Source organism: Verticillium dahliae, genomic scaffold, assembly GCF_000150675.1.
Source record: "Verticillium dahliae VdLs.17 supercont1.4 genomic scaffold, whole genome shotgun sequence".
In the NCBI taxonomy this organism is placed as follows: domain Eukaryota; kingdom Fungi; phylum Ascomycota; class Sordariomycetes; order Glomerellales; family Plectosphaerellaceae; genus Verticillium; species Verticillium dahliae.
In genome coordinates this window covers 1,781,945-1,808,311 of record NW_009276925.1, presented here as the reverse complement: position 1 = coordinate 1,808,311, position 26,367 = coordinate 1,781,945, and the positions used below count along the sequence as shown (strand labels likewise).

At 56.3% G+C, this 26,367-nt stretch overlaps 8 protein-coding genes across 8 annotated transcripts; 2 read left to right on the top strand and 6 right to left on the bottom strand.

Annotated features, from left to right (window-relative positions):
- Window positions 1-4,439: 4,439 nt before the first annotated feature.
- VDAG_02924 (proteasome component PRE3) lies at window positions 4,440-5,781 on the bottom strand. The gene is made up of 6 exons (XM_009653577.1): window positions 5,644-5,781; window positions 5,528-5,573; window positions 5,460-5,474; window positions 5,369-5,403; window positions 5,033-5,273; window positions 4,440-4,945 (listed from the first exon to the last, which is right to left on the bottom strand). Exons 1-6 carry the CDS (start codon window positions 5,675-5,677, stop codon window positions 4,627-4,629), a joined length of 690 nt encoding a protein of 229 aa, XP_009651872.1. The 5' UTR covers window positions 5,678-5,781; the 3' UTR covers window positions 4,440-4,626.
- Window positions 5,782-6,231: 450 nt separating this feature from the next.
- Window positions 6,232-7,018, bottom strand: VDAG_02923 (FAD-linked sulfhydryl oxidase ERV2; the record flags this gene model as incomplete). Its single annotated transcript, XM_009653576.1, has 2 exons — window positions 6,707-7,018; window positions 6,232-6,604 (listed from the first exon to the last, which is right to left on the bottom strand). Exons 1-2 carry the CDS (start codon window positions 6,934-6,936, stop codon window positions 6,232-6,234), a joined length of 603 nt encoding a protein of 200 aa, XP_009651871.1. The 5' UTR covers window positions 6,937-7,018.
- A 425-nt stretch (window positions 7,019-7,443) lies between these two features.
- Window positions 7,444-7,650, bottom strand: VDAG_02922 (uncharacterized protein; the record flags this gene model as incomplete). The annotated part of the gene is made up of 1 exon (XM_009653575.1): window positions 7,444-7,650. One exon carries the CDS (start codon window positions 7,648-7,650, stop codon window positions 7,444-7,446), a length of 207 nt encoding a protein of 68 aa, XP_009651870.1.
- An 84-nt stretch (window positions 7,651-7,734) lies between these two features.
- Window positions 7,735-7,970, bottom strand: VDAG_02921 (uncharacterized protein; the record flags this gene model as incomplete). Its single annotated transcript, XM_009653574.1, has 2 exons — window positions 7,735-7,873; window positions 7,927-7,970. 2 exons carry the CDS (start codon window positions 7,968-7,970, stop codon window positions 7,735-7,737), a joined length of 183 nt encoding a protein of 60 aa, XP_009651869.1.
- A 1,651-nt stretch (window positions 7,971-9,621) lies between these two features.
- Window positions 9,622-14,775, bottom strand: VDAG_02920 (uncharacterized protein; the record flags this gene model as incomplete). Its single annotated transcript, XM_009653573.1, has 3 exons — window positions 9,622-10,719; window positions 10,771-13,296; window positions 13,345-14,775. The coding sequence occupies 3 exons, from the start codon at window positions 14,773-14,775 to the stop codon at window positions 9,622-9,624; spliced, it is 5,055 nt and encodes a 1,684-aa protein (XP_009651868.1).
- A 2,304-nt stretch (window positions 14,776-17,079) lies between these two features.
- VDAG_02919 (oligopeptide transporter 5) lies at window positions 17,080-20,073 on the bottom strand (the record flags this gene model as incomplete). Its single annotated transcript, XM_009653572.1, has 13 exons — window positions 17,080-17,151; window positions 17,203-17,542; window positions 17,596-17,690; window positions 17,741-17,806; window positions 17,855-18,130; window positions 18,177-18,369; window positions 18,421-19,051; window positions 19,099-19,205; window positions 19,257-19,484; window positions 19,535-19,573; window positions 19,626-19,659; window positions 19,708-19,791; window positions 19,860-20,073. The coding sequence occupies 13 exons, from the start codon at window positions 20,071-20,073 to the stop codon at window positions 17,080-17,082; spliced, it is 2,379 nt and encodes a 792-aa protein (XP_009651867.1).
- A 1,030-nt stretch (window positions 20,074-21,103) lies between these two features.
- Window positions 21,104-22,069, top strand: VDAG_02918 (glyoxalase domain-containing protein). The gene is made up of 2 exons (XM_009653571.1): window positions 21,104-21,638; window positions 21,724-22,069. The coding sequence occupies exons 1-2, from the start codon at window positions 21,235-21,237 to the stop codon at window positions 21,749-21,751; spliced, it is 432 nt and encodes a 143-aa protein (XP_009651866.1). The 5' UTR covers window positions 21,104-21,234; the 3' UTR covers window positions 21,752-22,069.
- Window positions 22,070-25,150: 3,081 nt separating this feature from the next.
- VDAG_02917 (uncharacterized protein) lies at window positions 25,151-26,176 on the top strand (the record flags this gene model as incomplete). Its single annotated transcript, XM_009653570.1, has 5 exons — window positions 25,151-25,324; window positions 25,392-25,764; window positions 25,827-25,944; window positions 26,004-26,068; window positions 26,142-26,176. 5 exons carry the CDS (start codon window positions 25,151-25,153, stop codon window positions 26,174-26,176), a joined length of 765 nt encoding a protein of 254 aa, XP_009651865.1.
- Between the last annotated feature and the right edge of the window lie 191 nt (window positions 26,177-26,367).

Genomic DNA, 26,367 nt, shown 5'->3' with positions numbered 1-26,367 from the left:
TGCTGCCACATTACTCGGACCCTTCTACTGCGCATCGCTGCTCGTGCAGTCATTAGTCTCTCTTACTCATTCTTCTGTCCTTCTACTTCTGATCACTCAGGTCATCTCTCCCCCCTCGTGCGATACTTGCACGCATCAATGCCGATGGACTGCTCTCCCTCTTTCTCATCGCTTACGCTGCGTCGCTCCTCCCGCTCGCCTCTCGGTCATCCTCCACCCCCTTCTTTTCCTTCAGCTCCCTCTCCTATCTCTCACCCTCTCCGCGCGATCATCCCCCTCCACCCGGGCTTGGCTCGGACCCCCGACTCCCTAACACCACACCTCTCCCCCCCTTCCTCCCCCCTACACCCCCCCCTTCTCTGCTCTCCCTCTCCCCCTCCCCCCCCTTCCTTCCCGCCCTCTCTCTCCCTCTCTCCTAGCTACCCCTCGAGCCTGCCGCGTCCTTTGCTTAACTCGCAACGCTTGAAAACCGTCCGGTCACCACATAGACTACTATCCTCCGTACCTTCTCTTTCCCCCGCCCCGCCGGGGCGGGGTGTTTGGTGCCCAGCAAAAGCGACACAGCACACAAAGCAAGACAAGGTGGGTTGGAGCCGAAAGATGGAGAGAAAAGAGTAGATGGACAGAAAGAAAAGCATCGCTTACCTGGGACAAAACAGACGTGCAGTGTGAACGAGAGCGCCAACGAAGCAAACGACGCGAGAGAGGGTGACGATGTGTCGTCCTTTGGTCCTTTGGTAGCCGAACCGTCGTGGAAGGGCTAGAGGAAAAGGGATATGATGTCGGTGGTGGACAGGGGCCGAAGAATCTGTTCCAGTCGTTCGGGGTGACGAGACTAGCAGACACGGCAGGGTCGAATGTGGGAGGATGGTGTTTTGCGAGGAATGCGAATTCGATTTCGAATTTGCTAATGGAGCCGGCTTTCTCAAACCAGGGGACCCAGGGGCGACGGAGGGGGGAACCAAGAGATCTGGAGGCGCCGGGGGTGTCTTTTGGTTTGAAAAAGGACACAAAGGATGACGGCCGAACGCGGGACGAGTCGGAGGGAGGGGGCGGAGGCGACGGGGTAATAGGTGTGGCGACGTCAAGTTGAAATGACTCCGAGACAAACCAGTGCTCGAAGTGTGTGCGCAAGGTGCGTAAGGTGCGTTTATGCATACGTTGTTTTAGGTGTGCGTCGATGGTACGTGTCTGGGCAATGCGCTGCGATGATGCGACCCGGTCGGAGACAATGGGGTGAGGCACGGAGGGGAGGAGAGGGGGTAGGCGCGAGGCAAATGTATGTTCGGTACTCGGTCGGAGCACGGCTAAATGACGATGAGGCAGAGGCGAGATACGAGACGCACGCAATACGGCAAAAGGCGACAGCACTGACGATGACGATGGTGATGGCGATGGTGATGGTGATGATGTAGAGGGATAGTGTATGTTGGAGGAGGGAGGGAAGCAAGAGGCGCGAATTGCCAGATGGAGGAGGGAAGGGGGGATCGACTGTAGGTAACAGTTTCCCATCCCATCTCTTGCCTCTCTCTGTGTGAGTCCCTTCCATCCAGCCTACACCCAGGTAGATACCGTACCGTACCTGCCTTGCGTTACCTTGCCTCAACGGGATGGCAGGCGCGACCAGGTAGGCCGGCGCCCTCTACCGGCAAGATGGGCGGTCGAGGTGGATGCTTGCGGTGGACCCAGCTACCGACGCAGGTCGCTACGTGCCAGCACGTCCCCTGGAGCTTCAGGCGCTCGACGGGACCACAGAGGGCGCCTGGTCGATGGTGGCAGCGGCTCACAGGGGACCACGGCCACTAAAGAGGCACCCAAGCCCTTCCCCCTTCTCCTTTCACAGCACGCGCTACCGACGTACCACCATACCTTACTCTCCACAGGCAGGCACCTTGCCTGCTCCCGGAGTTCGCCAGCAAAGGGGCCGCTCGCATGGACCACGAAGTAAAGGTCCAGGCTCGCGTCCTGTGGAGTCGATGACACAACGAGGTGCCTATGGCCCTGCGGATTGGACCAGGGCGACACGCGGCGGGCCCAACCGAACACAGCCCCCCCCCACCTCCTATCGCCTGCAGCGTCTGCTGCAACATGTGGATGGCTAGCTGCACCGACCCAACAGCTGAGTGCTCCGTATTTCGATGGAGACAACGAGCGCATCGAGCCAGGACAGCCTGCTTCCTGAACCCAGACGTCACTGATGTTCCGATCATCATATTTCATCTTGGTATTAGAAACAGATGCCTAGATCGGAGACTAAAATAGACGACCTGGAAAACGTGGGAGATAAAAAAAGGAGGGAGAGAATTGAGAGGTCTGAATAACTTGATCTCGACGACCGCGCCAACATCGGCCAATCCCTCGTCCCGACCTCATGATAAGCCCTCGAATGGCGCGATATCTGGAGATAAGGCATCTTGAATTTGGTAACCGCTGGCTTTCTGGGCTCTCTACAGGTCAGTGCATGCCAGGATTAGACCCAGCAGACGAGGTGTACATGGTATCTCCGTGGTCTCTCGATATTCGTACGCTGAGTGTCAAAGTGCCATCAAATGGTCCTTGTCTTGACCAGGCCCCTCGTGGACCTGGGCCGACGACATCAGGCTTCCTCTGGTAGGCAGCCTCGGCTGTCTGATGTCGACGAGGCGTGCTAGGTTGGCACAAGGCGATGCCTGTGACAGCGAGTGACAACCTCTGGCTACCTTACCGTAACCTAGAGCCGGAAGGTGACTCGGGCTACCGGCCTACCTTGGCTGGCTCGCAACTAGCCGAGCTCCCAACATGGCCCCATCATTTCCTTCGATCAGCTCTTTCGATCAGCTCAATACGACCCTTCGCTGCAGACGACGGATGAGACAGCATCTTCATCGCGTGCCCTGCTCCGTTCCGATCATCAGTCCTCTGCCGCCTCCCGTTCCCAGCCCGTCCAAGCAAGCAAGCAAGCAAGCCAGGGCTGCCGGGGCCAGCAGCACACGGCACTCAAGCTTTCCAGCATCCAGTGCCAGTGGCCTGCCCAGCGCCCAGCGCCCAGTGCCCAGCACCCCCAGCACCACCCCTGCCAGAAGCTACTCGTACCCCTGGACCCCCTGTCCTGCTGCTGTCGCCCTTCGACCCCGTCCGCCTCGGCACCCACCCGCCCGCTCTGCCCACTTCCCTCTCCGCCCGCACCTCCGCCAATCTCGGGCCAGCACGCCGGCACGGGGTGTCCCTCATTGCCTCTCCAGGATCCTGACTATCTTCACCGCATCCCCATGCTCAAGCTGCCAGCTGGCGCACTCCATGCCGTCAACCCATCCCCATTCTTCGTCGTCTTTCTCTTCTTCGGGGGGATCAGCCTTACACAGGGCCCTGGAAACGTCGGGGTATTCCTCCTGTTCCCTCTCCGAGAGGAATCCCGACAGACTGAGCCTAGTCCGGGAAGGGGTCATCGGTCGCGTTGAAAGAGGAACATTAACCCCGACAAGACATAACAGACAAGACATGAGACAAGGAAGCCAAAGCAGAGACAAATGCAAAGGGCACGTGTCCACACTGCTTTGCCGGAGCAAGACAGCATAAGGAGCAGCCCTGTCGCCGATCCGAAGCACAGGTGACGTGTTGAGCCCCTTTGGCCCATCAATCAATCCTCCACGCTCATCGAGGATCCGACACCGAAAACCATCCCCCCACCCCATCTTAAAAAGAGGAAAGGAAAAAAGGTTCTTCTAATCCCTTATTGATTTACACGATGATGATATGCCCCCCGGTTTAGCGTCACCGTCAAGGTCAATGGAGCAGGCGGTTCGCTGCTTCCACTGCTCTAGGAAGTGCTGTTATCCGCTTCCGCGTGCCCTTGTAGCGCCCGCTGGCAATCACCGCCTCTTCCCGGCGACGTCAATACACTCCCAGATTTGACCGCCGGGGCGGGGCAATGTTGTCTCCCACCCGGTGGACGCCAACTTATCCAATCGAGGTGGGTGCGTCGCTCACATGCACGCAACGCCCTCCTTCATACGTATCTCCTGCATGTCCCCTCTCCCCGCTCCTCATCGACGGTGTCCGGGTTTATCAAGACTCACCGCCTTTGACGTTTCCGCCACGCGCAGGCTGCCGCCGCCCTTCCCCCCTTTCGCGCTCTAGGCAAAACGGGAGAGCGAGACAACTGCGACGTTGTGATTCGACCCTGCATTGTGCATTCGGATCAACACCCACCTCCCGCTGGTTGTGCCATGGCATGGCGTGACCCCCTTGACCCCCTCCTCTGCTCTTAAATCCACGGACAGGCCCGCCTCACCCGTCAGCCCCGGGCGAACAGGATGCCGGACCTGGTCGCAGGGGGAGCCAGCATCGCAGTCGCAGCATGAGCATGATCGGATCGACAGGTCGGGTACCATGGCTGCGACACACGAAAATCACTCTCAACACGGACCATGAGACGACAAAAAAAAGTTGTCATCAGGAGACTTTTTGGTCGGCTCTCATTCCCTTCGTCGTCATCTAAGGTTATGTATTATACAATGCCCCTGCTGTGATTTGCATGCGTCGTGTGAGCGGTGCACCGTGGCACGCGCCAGCACTTATCCGAGGCACCAAACGACATCATCGTCCTCGGCAGCTCCTCGCGTCAGGCCGCCCTGAACCAAATTCTCCCTACTCGTGACGCACGGCGTAGTCCGTGTCTGGGAGGTAGAGGTGCCTGTCGGCGCCACTGGCCGTCAGCACCACCATGCGAATGACACCGCCAGAGCTGCCGTCCCACTTGATCGCCTCGCGCAGCGCACCCTTGACGAACGCGACGGCCTCCTGCTCCTCCATGCTCTCCTGCCAGTTGGCGTCGCAGTAGCCGTAAATGTATGTCGAGCCCGAGCCGCCGATGGCATAGGACTGCTTGTGAAGCGATCCGCCGAGGGGAATCGAGTAGACCTGACCGCCGTGACGCTCGTCCCAGCCGGCGATGATGAGGCCGGCCCTATCATCGACCATGTTAGCCATGCCCTTCTGTGACCGTTGTCGAGCCATGTGCGGCGCTCTCCCCTTCTCTCGATGAACAACTCACGATAGGCGGTCCTTGTTGGAATAGCAAATCTCCTGGAAAATGGACGCCGCCGTCTGCGTCATGGGCGGCTTGCCGTTGCGCATGGCGTACATGCCGAGCTGGTACTGGACAATATCCGCGACAGCCTGCGTGTCGGCCGCCGAGCCGGAGCGGCAGCACCATATTGTGTCGTGGACTCGCGTGAGCTTGTCGGTTACTCGGTTGGCGATGTATGCGCCCGTGGTTGTTCGTGAGTCGGCGCCTGCGTGTGGAGGGGTAGTGTCAGCTCCATAGTCCCTTGTAGTTCCGCATGCCTATACAGGTGTCGCAGCTTTCCTACGAGTGGGTCTTGCATACCGAGAATGACGCCGTCCTTGAATGTGACTGCCATGCTGCGAGAAATCGTCAGAATTGTTGAGTGCGGGTTCGAGGACGTCGAGGATCGTACATGGAGGTGCCCAGGCTGTGAAAAAGTTAGCATAGAACCCATAGTCAGAGGAAACTTGACAAACTCACTTGACCTCGCCCTTCTTCAGCCTATCCATGTCGACGTGGATGCCATCTGTAATCCTCACTTATCAGCTTCCCTGTTCGACGCCTTGTTTCGAGCTGGGAGCTCCAAACAGACGGACCTTCATTGAGCGCGCCAGTAGTGGTGAAATCCATTGTGGGCGAGCTTCGGGTTTTCGGAATGTATGTGTTGCGTGTCTGGTGCAGGTTGAGTCGCTTTGGAGGAATCGTGGGTGATGGGCTGAAGTGTCGTCGTTGAATGGACCGGGGCAGGAAGGCTGGAGCTCGATGATGGAAGCTCAGGCAGCTCCGACGCGTTGGCCTTGCGTCGCTGGGCGGCATTGGGGGTCACGTGGAGTTGGCGCCAGCTGCCAGCAGCTGCAACGCCAGAGCCCCCCGATGTCCCGAGAAAGCCGCATCTTGACTTGCGTACTAACAAAGCTCGAGACATGCCCGCGGCGAAGATCGCTTTCGAGCTGGTCTTTCGTTAAGGTTATACATGGGTGAGTGGGGGTTCTGACTGGTTCCCTTGCTCTTCTTTAACGCACATCTACGAGACCCTCAGATGCCACAGCCTTGTCATCGCCGAGGAGACCACCGTCATGTCAAGAACACACCATCAGAACACCAATGCATACCTTGTGCATTTGTCTCTTTGAAATTGTCACCAAATGTTCTCATGTATCCTCGCTCTAAATAACCATGACCCACTATGCTTTACTGTCGTCCCCTCGTAATTCGACCCCTTCTCCGGCCTCCTTTTTCTTCTTGTCCTCATCGCCGCATCCGCAGTCGTAAAAGTCGCCAATGTTCGCGCAATCGAACAGGTCCTTCTCCAGCCTTGTGTTGACCTCGTTGTGGACGAAGCACAGCCAGCCGGCGGCGGCTGTGCGGCTGCTGACCTGAGGCGGGTACTTGGCAATGAGCTTCTGGAAGTGCGACGCGCAGTCGCCGCAGGGGTAGAGGCGAGAGAACAGTGTGATGAACGTCTTGAGAGTAAGACTTTCTTCGGGGCTCGGCTTGTCGGGGAAGCGGCCCATCATGGTGTGGAGGAACTTCCAAGAGGCGCGACCGAGCTCGGCCCTGTAAACGGTGGTTGTTAGTCTTCCATTTGGCTAGCTGGATGCGAGGGACGTTGATCAAAGCATCTTGTGGGAGGGGGATGCAATCCGCGGGGTAACGTACTTGGCCGTCGCATTCTCGAGCTTGGGCGCAATGGAACCGCCGACGAGGATGTTGCTGTCGATGGTGCCGATGTCAAACGCCGCTGCGGGAGTCGAGTCCTTGACCAGCGGCGCCGGTGCCGAGTGGGAGCTGGTGCCGTCCCTGATCCCAGAGGAGAACAGGTACGAGACGCTGAAGAAGGCCACGATGGCCAGGACGACAATGGCCGAGAGATGCTGTCTGCGCGTCATGGTGATAATGATGTTGCGTGCGAATGCCTTGGTGTTGCGGGAGGCAAGGGAGTGTAGCGAGGGCACACGAGGTCCCGAAGCAAGTTGACCAAAAGACAGAGAAGATGATCGATCCAAGATTCAAGGAGATCGGCAGATACGACCACCATGTGCCATTCAACGACCCCTTCCCGTTAATCGAAGTGAAAGGGGCGCTGGCGGAGGCTGCTGTCGGCCCACTGTGGGCCAATGGTGGGCTGGTCCCTGAGTGGGGTTGGGGGAGGAGAAGTTGCTTCTCCACCAATGGGCTGAGTAAAACAACGCCACCATCAGAGCAGGAAAATGGGAGATAAGATAAGAGCTCGAAGCATGGCATCACCAGTTTGCGAAAGTTATCATGAGATTCGAGCTCAACCTGTCCCTCTTCTTGTTCTTCTCCTCAGTTCATCTCGCGAACTTTAGATGCCGTGTACCCGACCATGCTATTTCGTTTCTGTAACGAGTCTCCTCCTCGCCTTCGAATCGTACTCATCTCTTTCTACGTCTGATACAGCATTTAGCCGTCTCCAGGATGATGCCCTGCATCATGGCCACATCAATATCCGACACCGTGTCTTGCTGTCCCAGGCTGTCCCAAATCAGGGCACTCGTCCACTCGTAACATTTATCGACTCTCTCACGGACGCTCTGCTTCGCTTCGCGGTAGGCTGCATTCGCGGCGTATGCGTGCTTCATAGCTGTCCTCTGTGCTTCTTTCCACCATCGGTTCTTCCGGTCGGCTGCCTGCTTCGTCGATGATCCTCCAGCGCCACGAACCTCCTAGACGCGATGCTCTTGATGACTTGACGTGGAGCGACTCGGATCCGGGCGATAGTCGGGCAGGGAAAGGGTCTTGCTACGATCGAAGCTGAAAGTCGTCTCAATCTTGACCTCGGTCAGGTAGTTTTCAGAGCTGCTGCTGCTTGCCGTCAGCATCTTTCCCCAAGTATGCAACTAAGCAATTCATCTTACAGCGAGTCTCTCTTCCTTCTACCCGAAGGCTGCTGCGCTGCCATTGCTTCTGGACCGAGGGCACTGCTGCACGGCGGATGCGATGCAAGGTAGCAGATAAGGTCCTTCAAGCAAGAGATTTCTTGACGGTTGATCATCAGGTATGGAGCTGGAATCCAAAGGCGGGAAGTTGAAAGAAACCAGGAAACTCAGGCAGCGTTCGCAGCTCCGCTCTTGGACCTTCTTCGTGTAAGCGTTCTGCACCTGCGGACAAGAAGGTTCTTTGATTCGACAGGACTTTAGGCAAAAGCACAACTTCACCATCGATGTCGATATCTGGTAGATTCAAAGAGAGCGGGGCATCGGTAGCGCAGCGACTTCTTAGGAACAGACTATTTCATGCTTGTAAACTTCAGAACCCCGTCGTTCTTGAGCTGTTTTGAATCCAGGGACAACCGCAAGCCTATCTTCTTCTGTTTAGTGGCCAACGCTCAACTAAACACCTATAAACGATTTGTACTTTTCTCCTTAACTCAGGCGTCGTAAATGACCTTCATCTATGATTTGTAAGTCAAACCTATATCGCCATCCCTGCGAAAGTGCAAGACAGCTACACCTCCTCGGGAAATGACTTGCTTGCTTGTATCAGTCAGCGCCCATGTTGAAAGACGCGTTGCATGACCCTGTAGATGTAATGATGCCAAGTCAGTATCTTAGACAGGCAGCGGACCACTCTCGCATTAAGGAAACCAAAGTCTATGGGTCACGCTGTGAGATGACCCTGATCAACCTCGTCGTCATGTCAGCAGTCCTTCCCCGATCAGGGTAACAGCTGACTATGATCGTGGTGCAGGCTAACATATAACAAGCGTCACTTTTCCAGTTGACATAGTTCAGTCCCGGCAGTTTAGAGTTCTACTGGGACAAAAGCTCATGAATCTGCATTACACGGTTAGCTTTCTTGCAGAAACAAACAGCCGTTGAGCCGAGCATATTCGGCTGGTAGCGACGCTGACGAAGGAAAGATTGCAGGTGCTCGTAACTTCCAGCTGAAGATGCTTTGCGCTTGATATCTTGGCTACGTTTGGTCTGCATCTGTACGCACAAGTCACCGACGAAAGAAGCTTTACAGATGCTCGTAATTTCTAGCCGGACATGTTTTGCACTCGATATCATGGATGCTTGACCAAAAACATTCAAAGGTCTTGTACCAGCCCAAAGCCCCTTGTCTCATGGTCAAACTGAGCCTCTTTCTCAGAGACATGACCGGTACAAGATCATGTCAGTGTTTCTGCTCATTGCGATATGTCAGTGGATTTGATGTCTTGTTTGAGGTCGTCGTGGTTGTCCACACGGGTACTTCGGTTGAGGTATTCGTAAAGAAGCGCAAGTGCGATCAACGTCCCCGCTAGACTACTCTTCTCTACAGATTATCAGTTCCACATGTTCATCTTGCCAGCTCACGTCAGGTATGGATCAATACCGGCCCTAAAGGCATATGTCGATCAAGTCAGTGGCCGAAGCGGCCAGCGCGCGGCTGATAACAAGATTGGTAGTATTCATAAGACAGTCCCGGGGCTTCGAGCTTCAAACAGCCCGGTCTTAAATTAGATATTTCATCCAAGCAGTTCTACCTGCCATACATGCTACGCCTTGCCTCTGTTTCTCGGGCCAAAGCTTTGTACACGAAAGGAAACCCAAACTCATCATCGGCCTCTATGGCCTCGGCGTACCCGTTACTTTTGTTGTTAATGGGCCGCCCGTTGTAGGGAAGTCTACGGGAAGCGTCGTTGCGTACAGATCGAACATCTTCGGCCCACCACAACGGTTGTCCGTCTTGGTTGTCACGGTGGTGGTGCCACTCGTCGTGTAGGTCAGCACGCTGCCGTAGCAGTAGTTTGTGCAGGCGCGGGTGCCGATAAGAGACGTGACTGCACTGCCCTTGAAGTCAAAAGTATTGCCAGCGTAGCACTCGTGATGGTACTCGATGAAGACGTAGGCCGGCGCGGCAGTGGGAGTTGGGGCATTGGAGGCACGTTGGCGTGCGAAGTCGAAGCAGAGTTCGGGCGTGACGCTGCGGTTGGATAGCAGGTGAGGCAGGGCATGGCCAGAACTAGTGTCCTGGAAGCAGCCAACGTAATAGTAGCCGTTGGTGGGGGTTGCCGTAGGGCCGGAAGACGAGCTTTCGATCGTACTAGTGAAGAGGCTGGAAGCTGAAGTCGAAGCGGAGACGCTGGGAACGCTGAGGAAGGACGAGGTAGGGACGTCGACAACAGTGCTCGATTTGGCGATGATGCTAGATTCGGGAATGCTAGACTGAACAGTGCTTGATTCTTCAACCGAGCTGACAACCTGGGAAGGGGCGGACGCTTCGGACGAAACAGGTTCGGAGCTAGCCGAAGGTTCGATGCTTGAGATAGCCTCGAGGCTCGAGACGGCAGCGGAAGAGGTAGGCACCTGGGAAGAAGCAGGAGCCTCGGAAGAGACTGCCGCCACAGAGGAGGCAGCAACTTCCGAAGAAGAGGGCGTGTCAGATGAAACAGCGGCGATGGATGTCACTGACGGCTCTGCGGAGATGGGTTCCTCCGAGGAGACTGGCAGCTCTGATGATGTGGGCTCAGCACTGGACACAGGAGCTTCGCTAGAGATGACATTAGAGGTCACAGTCGAGGCGACCTCAGTTGTTGACGGGACGCTAGGTGGCTCAGAAGTCGCTGGAACGGTTGTTGGAGATGCGACGGCGGTGGATGACGAGCCGGAGCCGGGCTCAAGACGGTAGAGGTCCAAGCGGCTACCAGCACCACAGTATTGCAGCTGGGGAGCGTTAGCAAGTTCACAATTCGCATGTCGGTTAGGAGGTCTTACGCTATTGCCCTTGCATAGAGTGCTGCACTGCGTGACGGCGGCGGGGACGGAGCCAGCGTTAATCGTGTTTCCGCAGTAGCACTCACGCCCGTACTCAACACCCATGTACAGGAAGTTGTCAACCGCGCAGAATGCTGCGCAAGAATCGACAGACAGGGTATCGGAGGCAAAGCTCTTGCCTGAAAGGGCGCGGCCAGTCGTAGCCTCGGTCTGGCAACCTTCCCATTGGTAGTCGAGAACCTGCTGAACGTGCTCAGGGCCCGCTGGCGGCGTGTGGACCTCGATATTGCGGAAGACGGACAGCTTGCGCCAGCCACCGCAAAGACCGGTGGAGGACCCAATGCAAGCACTGGAACAGTCAGATTCGGGGGCGCGGAGTGCAGCTTCATCGAGAGTCCAGCCACAGAAGCACTCCCTGCCATACGTGAGACCGAAGTAGTTGTGTGGGTTTCCGTTGCCGCTGCAGAAAGCACCGCATTTCTCCAGAGTCATGTCGTCGGACGCTGTCTGGGATGCACCGAGCGTACGAACGTTATTGACCAGGTCGCTAAAGCAGCCTGCGTACTCCCACTCATTGTTCACGAGAGCGGGCTGGTTGGGGTTTTGAGGCGAGGCCCCGGTAGGGGTGGCGGCGGAGCTAGTGGTAGTGTCCGGTGCGGCAGACGAAACAGGCTCAGCCGAGGACTCGGGCTCACCCGAAGTGGCGGCGCTAGTAACCACGACAGAGGTCGAGGTCGTCACGACGGTAGTCGAGGTGGCAGCTGTCGTGACAGCCGTCGTGACAGCCGTGGTGGTGGCGACAGTCGTCGTGGTAGTGCCAGGTGTAGTGCCCTGACCGATGGACTCGAGGAAAGCAGCAATGTCAAAGGCAGTAACATCAGCGTACAGACTCATGTGGCCGCCATCACCACCGCAAGCCTGCGTCTCGTCGCCCATGCATCCAAACGTGCATCGGTTCTCGGCAGGGTCGGTGTATGTCTGGGGATACCTGATGTTTTGGGGCGGTCCACCGCACCAGCACTCGCGGCGGTACTGCATACCGGAGAAGATGAAGCCGCGGTCGCGGCAGAGCTGTGTGCACTGCTGAATGGTATTGGTCAACTGCTGCGCTCCGTTGTTGACCTGGGTCTGCAGGTTGCGGCCCATGCGAGTGTCAGCAAAACAGCCGACGTATTGGTAACGAGCCTCGCCGTTTTCCAGGACGGGGCCGAGTTGACGGGGCACGATGCGAGCCGTGAAGAGAATGTCCTTGAGACCCGCATCCTCGCCAGTGTTTGGGTCAAGTCCGTTCGTCGTCAGGGTCCATGTGCCCCGAATGTTCAGTGCAGGTGTATTAGGTTGGATGGGCCCAGCACGAACGCCAACTGTACCAATGGCGCAGTCATCGGCCCTAATCTGAAGGCCCTCACCAAGCTCGTGATCGGGGTTCAGGGCTCGAAGCTGCTCGCTATCGGGGGCCTTCGAAATCGTCACAGTCATGGGCGAGCCGCCACGGTTGCAGACGCGAATATGGATCTCGGCGGAGCCACCAGTGGTGACATCGCCAAAAGGCACGGTATAGTGAGGCGACAGAGAGTTCCAACCACCTTGGCCGTCCGCCACTTCGAACGCTACCACTGGCGGGCTCGCGACGGTGGCCGTGAGCTCAAAGGTCAGGACACCACCGTCAGACCAGACGGTGACAGTGGAGGTGTAGGCGCCTACTTCCAAGTTGACTGCACCGGCATCGAAGAGGAAACCAAGCGAAGTCTCAGCGCCAGCGTCAATCTTGGATCCGATCACGGGGAAAGCAGTTGAAGAGAAACCAGAGCCGAGATCAGAGGGTCCGCTGACATTGTTATATGCGCCCCCGGCAGTCTGGAAGGCCAGCCCTTCGATTGTCAGGCTGCTGTTGCCGACATTGGCGAGGACGGCAGAGGCAGAAAGGGTAGTCAGACCATCCTGGCGAAGGACAACGGTGCCCAGGGGCACGCTGGTCGAGGGAGAGTGCAGGAACGGGCCTCGGTTGACTACTGTGCCCTCGAGCGAGATGATGGACACGGCAGCAAATTGGGCGGGTGCAGTCACTCCGAGTGTCAGAGATCCGCTCACGTAGCCCGGGAAAACGCCGGCCGCGTTATTTTCAAGATCCCAGGTGACGCCGAACGTGAAGGATGTGCCAGCCGAGATAGCGCCCTTGGGAAGCGTTGAGTTGTTGCAGATGAAAGAGGGGCTGGACACAGAACACCCCGTGATGGTTGTCACAGACGTCTGGGCTGTGCAGCTGACAGTGGCGGAAGTGGCCGAGCCGAGCTCAACAGTGCCGAAATCGACGTCAGAACAGGTAATGGCCTGGTTAACGGATGTTCCGAGGCAGTAGAGCCTGTTCGTTGTGGCTTGATAATACACGCGGCCATCACCGAAGACGGGACGCTGAAACTTGTTGGCACCACGAAGACCGGAGGGCAGCTGAATCGGAACGAGAACACCGTTCTCAGGGATGGCGCGGAACGCGACGAGACCGAGAGTCATGTCGGTCACCCAGACCTGTGGCAGTCAGTATGCGAATGCAGATACGCAGGCGAATCGACTTACAATTCCAGTACCGGGCTGGCCGTTGTCCGATGTCACGGTCACCTGGCCCAGGCCGATTCGTGAAGCAGTAGCGGTCCAGGCGGACTGACCAGCTAGCGAGAAGACAGGCTTGCCAGCAGCGTCATGGCCCAGGCGAAAGGCCTTCATTGGCCCACCAATGGTCGCGGAGTATATGTAACCGCCTTCGTGAGGATAACTGCCAAACGCACCATAGACAGCACCGCCGAGCTCAATGGTCTGGATGGTGTTGTCGCCAGCGCCGGGGCCGTTACGGAAGCCACCGAGATCGTTGACGTTGAGAAGATAAGCGCGACCCTCTTTGCCGGCAATGATGCCCATGCGATCCACGCCAGCACCCCTGAACACAGACCCATCCAAGAGCGCCAGACCCGAAGAGCCGACGTCGCGGTCGCCCGCATTGAGACCGGAGTAGTCATAGGGTTGAAAATAGTCGACCTGGCGCCATTTGCCCTCGGGCGAGAGCTCCATCCTGACGGTGGAGTGGGATAGGGTCGAGCACGGCGAGCGGCCGCTGGCGGGAACGTTGCCGTTGTGCTTGCCCTGGCCGTTGGCAGCAACAAAGAATACGGAGCTGCCAATGACGGCGTGGCCGACGCCGCCCTGCCAAATGCCAGCCTTGCCTCCATTCTCGACGGTAATATCGAGCGGCTGGGGGGTCGGGGCGCCGGGGGCGGACTCGGTGGCCCACATGCTGGTGACGCCAACGCCGGGCTGCTTGCTCACGGCAACCAGGTATCCCGTGTAGTTGCCGCGGCCGCAGTGGGAGCCGAAACCAGCAACAATGTGACCGTTCACGTCGGACAGAGCAGGTCGCTGGAGGGCGACGCCGCCAATAATGTAACGGGCGGGATCATTGTCGGCATTGGCGCCATCGATCAAGGTGGGAAATCCCGGAACGTCCTCAAGGGAGGGCAACTGCAGAGCATACATCTTGTAGACGCCGTTGATCTGTCCCGAGGTGAAACCATCGCGGTAGCCCTTTGAGAAGACGTACATAATGCCGGTAGCGGTGTCAATGATGGGAGTGCCAGTAATGCCGATCCAGTTGGGAATGTCACCGCAGTTCGCATCGTCACGGTTGAAGGGAGCCTGCAGCTGTCGTATGCGGATTAGGGAGCCGGTCTTGGCGTCGAAGATGCGGACATTGTTCTTTTCAGAAGAGGTGATGAGCAACTCGGAGCCGCCAGGAGGCGTGTAGACGAGGGGTTTCGCGAGGAACAGCTCCTGGGTGTCTTCGGCCTGCCATTCCCAGAGGTTGCGGAAGCCCGAGGTGACGGTGTTGGGGTTCAGGTTGTGGTTGGGCAGATAGCCGGACTGCGAAACGTCGACTTCCTGAGTCGAATCGGTAGGCGCCTTGGAGGTGACGAGGGCCGGCAGAGCCGCCGTCAAAAGCCCGAGAACCCAGCGCATCGCGAAGTGAAGAGATCAAGAAGCACCTCGGCAATACAAGGGCTGGTGGTTTCAACGACTGGCGAGATGCGTGGCTGCCTGATCAGACAGCAAGCAGCACAACAGCATCATGAGGAAGAGGGAAGCAGAGGAGAGCGGCCCGTCGCCGGCAAGGACATGGTGGGCTATTAATGACTCCCATTGAAAGCCAAGCCGCCGCCGGAGAGAGATGTAGCTCGATAGCGAGGACGAGACCATCTTACGCAGGCCACAGGCGCAGTCCGGCATGGGTTTGCGCGAGGCTTGAGTGGACTGTGCGCTGACACACGCCGCCACGTCCCACAGCATTGGGCCAGCTAGAGTCGAAGGGCCAAGCTAGAGTCGAAAATGGTTCGAAGGACATGGGGAAGGAGGAGGCAGTTCGGATACCGAGCATGGAGGGCGGCGTCTGTCGATTCAGGTGCCAAGGCGAGGGTAGCCGCAGTCGACAAAGTCTCTTTGTCCATTGTCCATGATTACAGCGGAGCGGGCGAGTTCTGCAGCCGGACCTGGCAGGATTGGGGGATGTGGTTGTGCCTGGCAGGGGTCTCGTGTCTGGGCTGCATATGCCCAGGCCAGACCAGCGAGAGAGGGGCGGAGACGACGATGGAGGGTGGTGGTATCCACGAAGTGGAGGGGCGGCGTAGGTCGTGGTGTGCTGGTTTGTTGTCGTGGACGCAACGCCCCGGCGAGGCTGCAGCGACGGGAAGATGGCGTTTTTCTTTTCCGATCATGCCTGGAGCATCGAGGATGACCTGCAGGTAAAGTGTCGTTGAGGCAACAGTCCGTCGTCAGATACACGTCGATGGGCTGTCGAGGGGTTTGATGGAGTTGGTGATGGTACCGAAGGCAGGTGGAGGAGCTGGCGTTGGGGACAAACGACGACGGAAGAAATTAGAGCCTTGGCCCGCTAGCTCCATCAGGCAACTCGACCCCTGAATGCCATGCGCCCATTAGCGGTCTACCTTATTGACTATTGACTCGGCTAATTCGCACTTGCTCCGTGCCTGTGCCTGTCGTCTTGGCCCCGCCTCCGCCTGCGCGTGTCCTTTAGCGTCTCACAGCGCCCGATGTGCCCTGTCGCCCAGTGGTCCCTGCTGTCGTGGCCCTGAGGCGGGGGTGGACCGGTGTTCTCGCTCTCCAACATCTGCCTACAGCCTCTACAGTTGGCAGACTTCAACATCAGGCGATTGCCCTCTGCCTCTCACCAGTGCCATCCGAGATTACTGCACAAACAAATCGCCATCTGTTGCCGATCACTGCTCATACGATATGTGGATCGTCAAATCGTTGCTGGCGGACAGATGTGGTCAAGTACATGTACCACACCAACCACCACGCCCCTGTCTGGCATCGATGCTGATTTCCCGGTAGGATTTTGCCCATATCTTAAACCCCGTCCCTTCCTTCAAGCGTTCATCGGAGCCCACCATCCCTCCCCCTGTCTTCTATATCAGGCATCCTACCACGACCCATGCCATGTGGGCGAACGCCAGCCCGCTGTCACCCCATGGCACAAGATCGCGATGTGATCCAGCGAGCCAACACGCTAGCAGCATCCTGAACCAGGCCGGGCCCATGTCTCGTCCACTGCCATCGACCGTAGACTATTGCCTGGAGCTGGTTGTGTGCGGACGACGCTCTTTGCCAACGACACGCGCACTCGTCTCCTGCCCCTTTGAGACGTCTGCCCTACAGGTGGCCGGCCGGCAAAATGGGTGCCCAGGGCTCTGGTCCAGTCCAGGCCCCATTATCAGACACGCGTAGCATCTGGGCATACTTAGCGTGCGCCGTTCATCCGTCGGACTACTTTGACCGGGACAAGGACTCTGCTTGGACTCGAATGGTCCGTCGTCACTCGAGGTCGACGCCCTACAGCGTAAAGTCGTGCTCACCTGGGAAGATCCAGGCCAGTGGCTTATTTATCGTTCCATGGAAAGCACCTCAACGTGGTTGTCGATCATCGATGCGACCATCACCATGTTGTGTCTGAGGTGTGAACCTAGAATCCTTGCCTATCAATCACCCACGAGGCACATGGCGGTTATGCACACGGTATCTTTTGGTCATGCATCGATCTTCTGCATAGTTTGCTTGCCCTGCGGACCGTTTGCTCAAAACGCAGGAGCTGTTTGCTGGGGACCTCGCAGCGTGGTTATTTTGCCACGCTTGACATTTCCGCTAGTCTGGCCTAAACATTGGGTTCACCAAACCTAGACGCAACTGGCACCCATCATGCCGAGATGGAGACCCAGACCATGCATAGCCAGGAACACGACCTCTTCTCTACTTCGCCGTCTCTCCATTTCCGCAATAATCGGCATACTGAGACGGTCCCGACACGGGGTTACCCCACCACTGCATCCTCACTTAGCACATGGCAACTGTGGGCTGGGAGTAAGCACTTACAGTCGGGAAAGGCACCTCTTTGCCAGAGCCTCCGGCGACGGCGAACGTCAGGATAAACATCATGACCTTGGCGCCCGCGTCTAGGCCTCCGCCAGCGATGTAGTTGTACTTGCCGAACCACGCCGGATGTCGGAGTCGCATGTACCACTGCGACCACAAGCCGGTGGCGATCTGCGACCAAATGACGGACGTCGTGCCCGACGTCGTCTCGGAGGCGTTGTGGAAGATGACGGGCGCGACGAGCTTGCGGACTTCCCAGCCGTTGATGGTCTTGTACTTGCGTGAGACGAGCCACAGAATGACTGGAATGGCGGCGCCGATGAGGATAGAAAGGGGAATCCTGGGGCTGTCAGAGAGGGCTGGCTACAGTTTTGAGAGAGCATGAGGACTGACCAGCCATAACCGTCTTTATCGAAGCCGTAGACGTATTTCGCGAGGGACCAAGTCACGGCAGTCGTGTTGAGGGATTGAATCTTTCTCCCGCTCCACTAAGGGCCGTCAGCATCATAACGAGACCGGGGTTAGGGTGTCAACTCACGACCTGGTTGCCGAGAGGATCCAGCAAAATCTCCCTGCGGTTTCTGGTGATGGTGTCCATGATAACCTGTTGCACATCAGCTCCAGCCCCCAGCAATGCGAGAATGCCACTCACATAGTTCAATGCGGTGCCGAACAGGCTTCCATAGGTCTGAAGCAGGAACATGGTCCTCCACGGAATCTTCAGATACTGCGCCATCTTGAGATCCGTCGACAGAAAGACGGAAAGCACCGTCACCTCATGGCTGAACATGGAAAAATACAAGTTGGCGACGGGCTTGCCAGGCTGCAGAACACCGCACAGCATCTTCGACAAGTTGTTCGTCGACACGCTGGTTCCCAGCAGACCGTAGAGACAGAGCGAGAAAGGCGCGACGACACATCCGAGTAGCTGTGTAGTTGTTAGGTCCGTTTAGGACGTGGAGTGAGAAGCTTACAATGGCAATAACATAGGCCCAAGGGTCCAGAGTCGTGTTGCCGTGGATGACGGCTCCTAGACCGAGGAAGAATCCCACGAGAAGAATGGCGACGTACCACCAGATGGGCACGTCTTTGTAGTTATCTTTCATGACCTTGAAGTGCGGGTCCGTTTCTTCCTTCTTCCAGGCCTGCTTGAGCGAGCGCTTGATGCTAGGTCATGTCAGGCCTCCCATGTTGTTCATACCGAAGTGCGCAACTTACAGGGGACCGTAGAACAGAGAGATATGAGTGATGAGAGCGCCGATCGCGGCCATCGCCGCCATGTTGGCCCAGACATTCGTAGCCGTCAGACGGGGCAGACCGTGTTCTTCCAACGCATCAATGTCGAGGATAGCAGTCTGCCCAAAGACAGCAGTCTGGTTGTACACCTTTCCCGTCTTCGCATCGAACATTGCTGTCGACATGAATGGATACTTTTTGGCGCCCCAGGCACCACCGTAGTAGAGGCTGAAGCACATGATGTAGCTGAGGAAAATACCGGCCCACGAGTTCGCCTGCTGCAGAAGCGGGAGGGACATGTATCGCGAGGTAATGTACTGCCAGTCGAGGGAGAAGTTGAATAGACCTTGGCCTTCGTTGGATGAGATACCGCCGAAGATGGTCATCAGAATCTTCCGTGTTGGCGGTGTAGCATTCATTGAGGCGAGACAAGGGATGGAAATACCATTGAGCCACGGCCAGATGTAGGAGGCGAAGGGCTCCCAAATGAACATGGCAATCGACGTAAGACTGAACATCTTCAAACGCTGGTGGTTGGAGCCCTCTGATTCGCGGTGGAAGGTCTGGTAGATGGAGACCATTGGGAGGCACTGCCACCAGACCATCTCGCTGGCTGGAAAGCGTTAGAAAAGGCCTGGCTACAAAGGGCATCAAACGTACGGTGCACAATAATGGACCGGAGCAAACCAACAAGGCCGTAGCCGAATATCGAGGCTGAGAATACGGTGAGGATGGCGGTCGTCGCGTCGGTCTCGCGATCGTAGAAACTGAACAGCAATCAGACGAGGTTCATCTGCTAGGGTTCGCCATGCACTAACAGTCTCTCTGCACCGAACACCTGTACTATCGCTGCTCCGTTGCCACTGGACGTGGAGAGGATCGAAGAAATAGCATGCTCTTTGAGGCCGAAGTGACCAGGGTTGATGAAGTGAACCACTGGACCCAGCCATTTTGCCTGTGACGGGAAAAACTTCTCGACGTGGTGGCGGCGTGGAAGGACAACCGACCAAGTGACGCCAATGACATAGGCCATGAGGCAGAGAAACCTGGTAGCGTGAGCGAACCTCCTTTATCCTCCCTGATACGGATAGCTTACACAGATGCGAACGACACATCAACTGGCTTGTAGAAGTAGCTGTTTTCTGTTAGTTTAGCTTGGCAACTGCAAAAGATTTGTCAAAACAAACATTTGGTTGATACAAGCAGCAAGAGCCGTCAAGCCTTGTTCAAGTCAGCATTGATACATCAAATGAGTACATTGGAACGAACCAGATCCAATGATGAATGAGCGAAATGTCAGAACTTGATCTCCATCATCTTGGGTCGACACCACATATCTTGCAATATCATTGCCTGCGAATGGTTAATTTCTCCGTAGTCGATAGAGAAAGCGGTAGCCCGCAGCCATAACGTTAACATACCATCCCGAATGACAACTCCGCCATTCACAAGCCTTGCCTCGTCGTCGCGCTGATCCTCGGGATCTATCTTGTTGACCGACCGATCGTCATTTTCAACTGACGTCTCGTGCACAGGAGATGGCCCAGTTGCTTTGGCCGACGTAACTCCAGATGTTATCGGAGAAAGATCGCCGGCCGGGCCAACAGATATGGCGGTCGTCTTCGCGATATCCATGACTCGAGTCGTGCAAGACTGATTCGCGCTGGGTCATCTATCTGTCTTGCACAGGTACACAACGCAAGAAAAACGAGGCAGATCAGATAGACGACTCGCTGTTCTATATAAACCGAGCTGCCAATGTAACTGTCGCCCAGCACCCGATCTCGCTGCGGCAATATCGTCTCCTGTCCGACTAGCTCAACTGACCTACACACGCAACAACCCGAGTGTCTTGCCTGCTGCCGCGGAGAAACTATTTCAATATGGTGGGCGTCGGGATCAGTGCGACTCTAGGCTTTGCGGACTTCCAAAAGTCTGCATGGCGCCATCAGTACGGACGTTTTGTACATCAACAAGTTTCTCCTGTCCAGTCGGCGCAGAGGGAGAGTGCCGGTGTGGGCACTGCGATATCCGGTCATCGGTAAAGAGGTGGGGAGCCAGTGGGCGGGGTCTATGGCGAGTGCCCGGGTGACGATGGCGCCATGGATGTTAAGCGTCGGCCATTGACTTTCTGCAGTATACCCAAACCAACAGTGCGCTACCAGCCGTGAATATTTACAGCTGGAGCACTTTACACCAACTGGAAAAGTTCATTAACATCAGCTTCGCAACTTGTTCGCGCTCAGGTCAGAATGCTATAATTTGACTCGCTTGATCTCATCACTTCTTTACCTCATTATCTCAGACGAAACTGAGCAGATACTTGGAAATGGTAATGTCTAACAGTATGCATCAGGCTGATATGATTGGCAAGAAGCAGATGACTCGCAAAGCTTCAGTGAAATGAGGGGTCCTCCAAGGGCTCAGATGTGGGCTGCCATACGGCTCGTTGTACGTGTGATAGCCAGACGCAACAAGTCTAGTGTATCGAGGCCAGGTCGAGCGTGGCTATCGATGTTTTCTGGCTTACAGGATTGGAAAAGTCTAAACCGACCGCCGAAGCTTTGGGGAAGACATTGGCATCGTATGACACGTGATTTCGGTTAAACAGTGACAGCTGTTGAACGCTGTGTTTGACCTTGTGAGTCATAACCTTATTAACGCCAACCTCACAGGTTATGGCGCACTAGACAGTCGGCAGGCCATCTAGTCCTTTGCCTCGATAACTCTATTCACACAAGCGCAATTGCCTAGGAAACTCTTCAAGCCAACTTCAGCATACTTGAAGACGACAGAATGGGATCCCGCGTCGTCATCAAGGCTCTGGACCACCTTGTCCTTACCTGCAAGAGTGTACCGCAGACTTCTGCCTGGTATGCGAAGCACCTCGGCATGAAACCAGAATCCTTTGTGTCCGTAACAGACTCTTCAACTGTGCGACACGCTCTCAAATTTGGCTCTCTCAAGATCAATCTCCATCAGCAGGGAAAGGAGCCTGAGACAAAAGCCACTATTGCGCTTCCTGGCACTGCAGACTTGTGCTTCCTGGTCCAGGATGGAACCAACCTAGATGATGTCATTTCCGACTTTCAGAAATCGGGAATCCAGGTTCTTGAAGGCGAGAAAGTGGTCGCGCGCACTGGAGCCCAGGGACCAATCCGAAGCATCTATGTCAGAGATCCAGATGGGAATCTCATCGAGTACGTGATCCATCAGTAAACCCGCAAGGAACCCCCACGAGGGGCGACGTGGGAGAAAACGGGGGCGCTGACGCCAGCTTTGCAGACTGTCGCACTACGAAGATGCTCATTAGGGGTTCTCCAAGGTCACGACGAGTTTCTCTTTCCTCTGTAACCGATTGCCGTATGATTTCCGTTTCCGAAGTTGCGAATTGAGTTTGCTTCCAAAACTGCCTCCTGTCAATTAGCAACTGAGCACCGGTGCAACAAACCTTTCGGATCCGTCGCGAGCAATCTTGTCACAACTTCGGCATTGTCGAGCCTTGGCTTGCTCGTTTGGCTGATAAATCGTTGGAAGAGTCGGATCTTGACCCCCGTCCCCTGCGTGCATGCATCCCAGGCCGTATGCTAGATTTCGCATTCGGAGGAAACAAGTACCGAATCACATTCGTGAAAGTTCAGTCCGCGACTGGGTGACAAAGGCCTAGATTGTTTCACCAGCAGCGGGTGAATTGTGATGGCATCATCCGCCCTGAACCCTGGAGACCCCGCACAACGGCAGTAGAGTCTAGATGGCGTCAAAAACGAGGCGTTCGTGTTCGTCCCAGGTTGCTTGTTGAATTGGGGGGGGAACACCTTGATTTTTGCACTTCGGACAGCGATCCCTGGCGGCTGGCGCAGCACACAAGGGTGCACCCTCTTCGGGGGCGTGGGCTAGTCAAGGGTAGGCCAAAGCCACCACGGGTTACTGGCAGGTCCTCAGAGACAGTAGGCTTCTCATTTCCGCGGCACGCGCGGGAGGCTCCCGTGAACGGTTCATTTGTGAAGCTTATGTTGACCAAATATAGACGGGGGCAGGATGTGCCCATGAAGGCATCACGGATTGTTTCAGTCGCCTTTGACAAGTACATCGGGTCCTGCCTTGAGCGGTGCCCTCGGTACTTGGATGCAGGTGAATCTTCGCCACGGCTTGCTCGGAGTCGGAAAATAATGCAGTCGCTGCGCGACGACTGTAGCCGCAGGTAGGTTTGAACATGTGACGCCACGCTCGAAAGGTGTGCCTGGCCTAGAAACTTGTCACATCTGCGACCATGTTGCAAGGAAATTTTTGTTTAGAGAGCTGCCGCCGCTGGCTAGAGGTCAGCCGCACTGGGCATGGGTTCTCCGCTTGAATGTGCCGTTTTGCCTTGACACTGGCCACATGCGTGAAACCCAAGCAGAAGAAGAAACAGAAGCAGGTACGTGCGACAAGATAGATGGGGTTCGCCATTGAAGCTAGACACCCACGCTGTCTTTGATTCGCAATTCTTGCCGACTCTGAGTTGCTGACTATTGCTGACTTCCAGACTGTTCAGAGAGAGAGCCAGGAAAAATGCGAACCGAAGGGCCAGCTTTCCCCCAAAACTGCGATATCATATCGAGTGACAAGCAAACATTGATAGAGGACCGGGCTGGGGCTAGAGTAGATAGACGTGGTGTTACGTAGCATTGTTAGAAAGTCGGAGGGTATATGACCCCTGATACCGGGGATTCCGCAGTGACCAGATGTAAATCTGGCACAATCGCCCTTTCCCGTCGCTCGAAAGGCAGTTTCGATTTCCTGAATAGCCTCCGGTCATGCAACACCATGTGCTTGGGCTCCCAGTATCCAACGGCAAAGTCGGCCCCCGCCGAAAGATCATCGTCAAACATAAGACATCGCACAGCATGTGAGCGGTACATGTAGCCCGATCGCGTGAGAACCATCAGAGAAGATCAGGGTTTTTGGTACGATCGCTGATCACGGCCACCCGCCAACAGAACATGGCCAGATCATGGTGGCCTACTGGGGAAGATCCGCGGGCAACTTGTCTCACTCGAGGTCGCGCTATGGATTGAGCGGATCACCAAAGACCGATGCGGGCTGGTGGATTCACGCGCTGCAGAGTCTTGGCTGTTGGTGTCGTGGGTGCCCAGCCCAATCCCTCGGTGCCCAGTGGGCCTAGAATCCCGCGCCCTCCTTCGTGCCACGCTGCAGTAGACTGAACGCCTCCTTGATCACCCACAGTCGCGGAGGGCGTCATCTGTGCGTGACCCTTTCTCGATTGGCTTCAAGCTTGGTGTGACTTGAGGACCAGCGGGACCAGTGCGTTGCGTTGCTGGACTTCACTTCTTCAGGGTATTGCTCCGTGGCTGCGAAAGAAAGAGGAGGTCTGTTCGTCCGGAGGATCCTTTTTCTTTGATTGCTATCATGAACCGCCACAGCACTAGCACGTGAAGAGGTGGAACTTGGAGAGGCAATGGCCCTTACCAAACATCAGCAAAGACATACCCCTGTGCAGGATCGTGGACCATCTCGGTGGAATTTGTCCCATTGAGCCAGACTGAGGTCGCCGAGCGAGCATGTTCCTGCATGGGAACCCGTATCCGGAGCCCTACCCATGAAATATTGGTCCAGGTACCAAGCAAGGTCCCAAAGGCCGCCCCCAAGACACCAGGACCCCAGACCAACGTGTCCGAAAACCCGTCGCCTGGCTGGTGATAAGGACACCCGACGAGGTCCGCCGTGACCAAGCCCCGCACCGAGGCCCCCATTGTCTTCATGGACCTTTCATGGCCTTCAATGCCCCGCCTTGAGCCCGCTCAAAAGCCCGCCAAATGGACACTAGAGTGCCACCACGACTGCAACCCCGAGGCCCGAGCCCCTCGCGGCGCCGGAAACCATGACCGTCCAGGGGGTGGGATCCCCGGCCCTCCAGGGGGTCGCACTACCGAAGTGGTAAATGCAATGGTGATCACTCTGTTGACGGCAGATGACTGTCGCAGGGGGGTTATCATGCCGACCTGCCACCCACCCTACCCCCAAGACAAGCACAACGACCAAGTACGACACGGCCCTGGACATGCCCTGGACATGCCCTCATTTTGACTCTTGACGAACCCGCAATGACCTGCGCGACTACGAATAAACGCGTCAATCCCAAGACATGTGGCCCCGGCCACCGTTGAACGCGGCATGGATTCACCTAGGCTCGCCCAGGGGTGTGTGATGGCGGTTGATGCTAGACTCCATGCTTGCGCACAGAGGTCGACCAGAGTAGTGTCCCAGGATACACTCCTCTCTATCTGATCAGCCTCTGTCCCCTGGTCTGGGACGCACGCACGCTCGCACGCCCCCCCCTTCTCTGCTTGTTCAGATGGGAACATAAACGCACCGTCGGGTCCTCTCGAGCACCATCCATCTGTTTTCTTCGTCTCTTGTAGTTCCATCCGGTAGGAAAGCACACACCAACACGCCGTTGACTCGACTCGACTCGACCTGCAGCTAGCACGACAGCCACGCCGCGTGCGCATCTCGTTGTTTGTCTCAACTCGGATCCGGCCTGAAGATCATGTCTTGATACCCTCCTCACATGTGCTCGGATAACGGCGCAGTGTTGACTTCTCTTTTTCTGTGAATCCAAACAAGACTGAGGACCATCGGACTCCTCCCAACCCTTTCACAAGGACCAAACATCTCTTAGAAGACGATCGACGACACCAGATTCGTCATCATGTCCGACGCCATCCCGGCTGAGATTGCCAACGCCAACAAAGGCCCTGGCATCCTCGCGATTATCATTCCCGTCTCCATCTTCAGTACGCTCTTTACCGCCGCCCGCCTCTGGGTTCGAGGCAAGATCCTGCGCCAGTTCCACGCCGACGACTGGCTTATTGTGGTATCTGTGGTGAGTACGGCCTCGGTCGAAACGACCATGTCTTGCCGGAACCATGTGGCGCTGACCCAGGCTTCAGATATGCTGCTGGATCTCCGTGGCTTTGGCCGTCAAGGCCATTGATAACGGCAATGGCCGTCACCTTGTCACCCTCAGCCAAGAAGAGCAAGAGGGTGTTGTCTTCTGGACCCTAGTCGGGTTTCCATTGGGTATCCTATCCTTCGGTATCCCAAAGCTCGCCGTCGTTGCTGTCCTTACGCGCATTATGAGTCCCGGACGGACACATACCATTATCCTCTGGACCATGGCCGGCATCTGCAACGTCCTTTTGGCCCTCAACGCCGTCTTCTTGCTGGGGAGGTGTGTTCCCGCAGAGTCCCAGTGGAACTTTGACATCAAGGGAAAGTGCTGGGATCCCCAAATCCTGGTTCGGTACGCTATCGCAACGGGAGGTGAGTTTTGGAATTCTTCTTTGTCTCGGGGAAGAAGACCATCTAGCTAACTCCATTTACAGTATTTTCCGCTGCTGTCGACCTCTATCTCGCGGTGTACCCGGGTCTGATCCTTCTCAACCTTGGCATCAAGAGGAACAAGAAGATTGCCCTGACCGTTGCCTTGGGGCTTGGCTGCATGTAAGTTGTACACTTGGACAACTCGGACAACCAGAGCCAGTACTGACAAACGACGCTAGATCAACTGGCGTCGCCATCTTCAAGTGCACGCGCCTACCGTTGTTGGCTGCCAAGGACTTTTCCTGTACGTCGTCCCAAGAGCCTCAAGATGAAACGCTCCAATCCCAAATCGGAATGCCATCTAACTCTCATCGCAGGGGAAACCGCCGAGCTCGTCGTCATAAACATGTAAGCCAAAGCCCCCTCCCCGCGCGCTTGCAATGCGCCCACTTGAAACGTTTCCAATGCTAACATGTTTCCAGCGTGGAAGGTGGCACACTCATCATCGCATCATGCATCCCGGTCCTCCAGCCATTACTACGAATCATTAAGAAGAGAGAGCCGCTCGCCACGTCCGGCACGCCCGGACAAGAAGGAATACAC

What these genes read in the sequence shown, in the direction of transcription:
- VDAG_02918 (XM_009653571.1), top strand. Translation starts at nt 21,235, where the DNA reads ATGGGATCCCGCGTCGTCATCAAGGCTCTGGACCACCTTGTCCTTACC. An exon ending in CCAGATGGGAATCTCATCGA is followed by an intron (nt 21,639 to 21,723) that starts GTACGTGATCCA and finishes CCAGCTTTGCAG; the next exon opens with ACTGTCGCACTACGAAGATG.
- VDAG_02924 (XM_009653577.1), bottom strand. Translation starts at nt 5,677, where the DNA reads ATGGATTTCACCACTACTGGCGCGCTCAATGAAG. An exon ending in TACTGGCGCGCTCAATGAAG is followed by an intron (nt 5,574 to 5,643) that starts GTCCGTCTGTTT and finishes TGAGGATTACAG; the next exon opens with ATGGCATCCACGTCGACATG. An exon ending in TCCAACAAGGACCGCCTATC is followed by an intron (nt 4,946 to 5,032) that starts GTGAGTTGTTCA and finishes GGTCGATGATAG; the next exon opens with GGCCGGCCTCATCATCGCCG.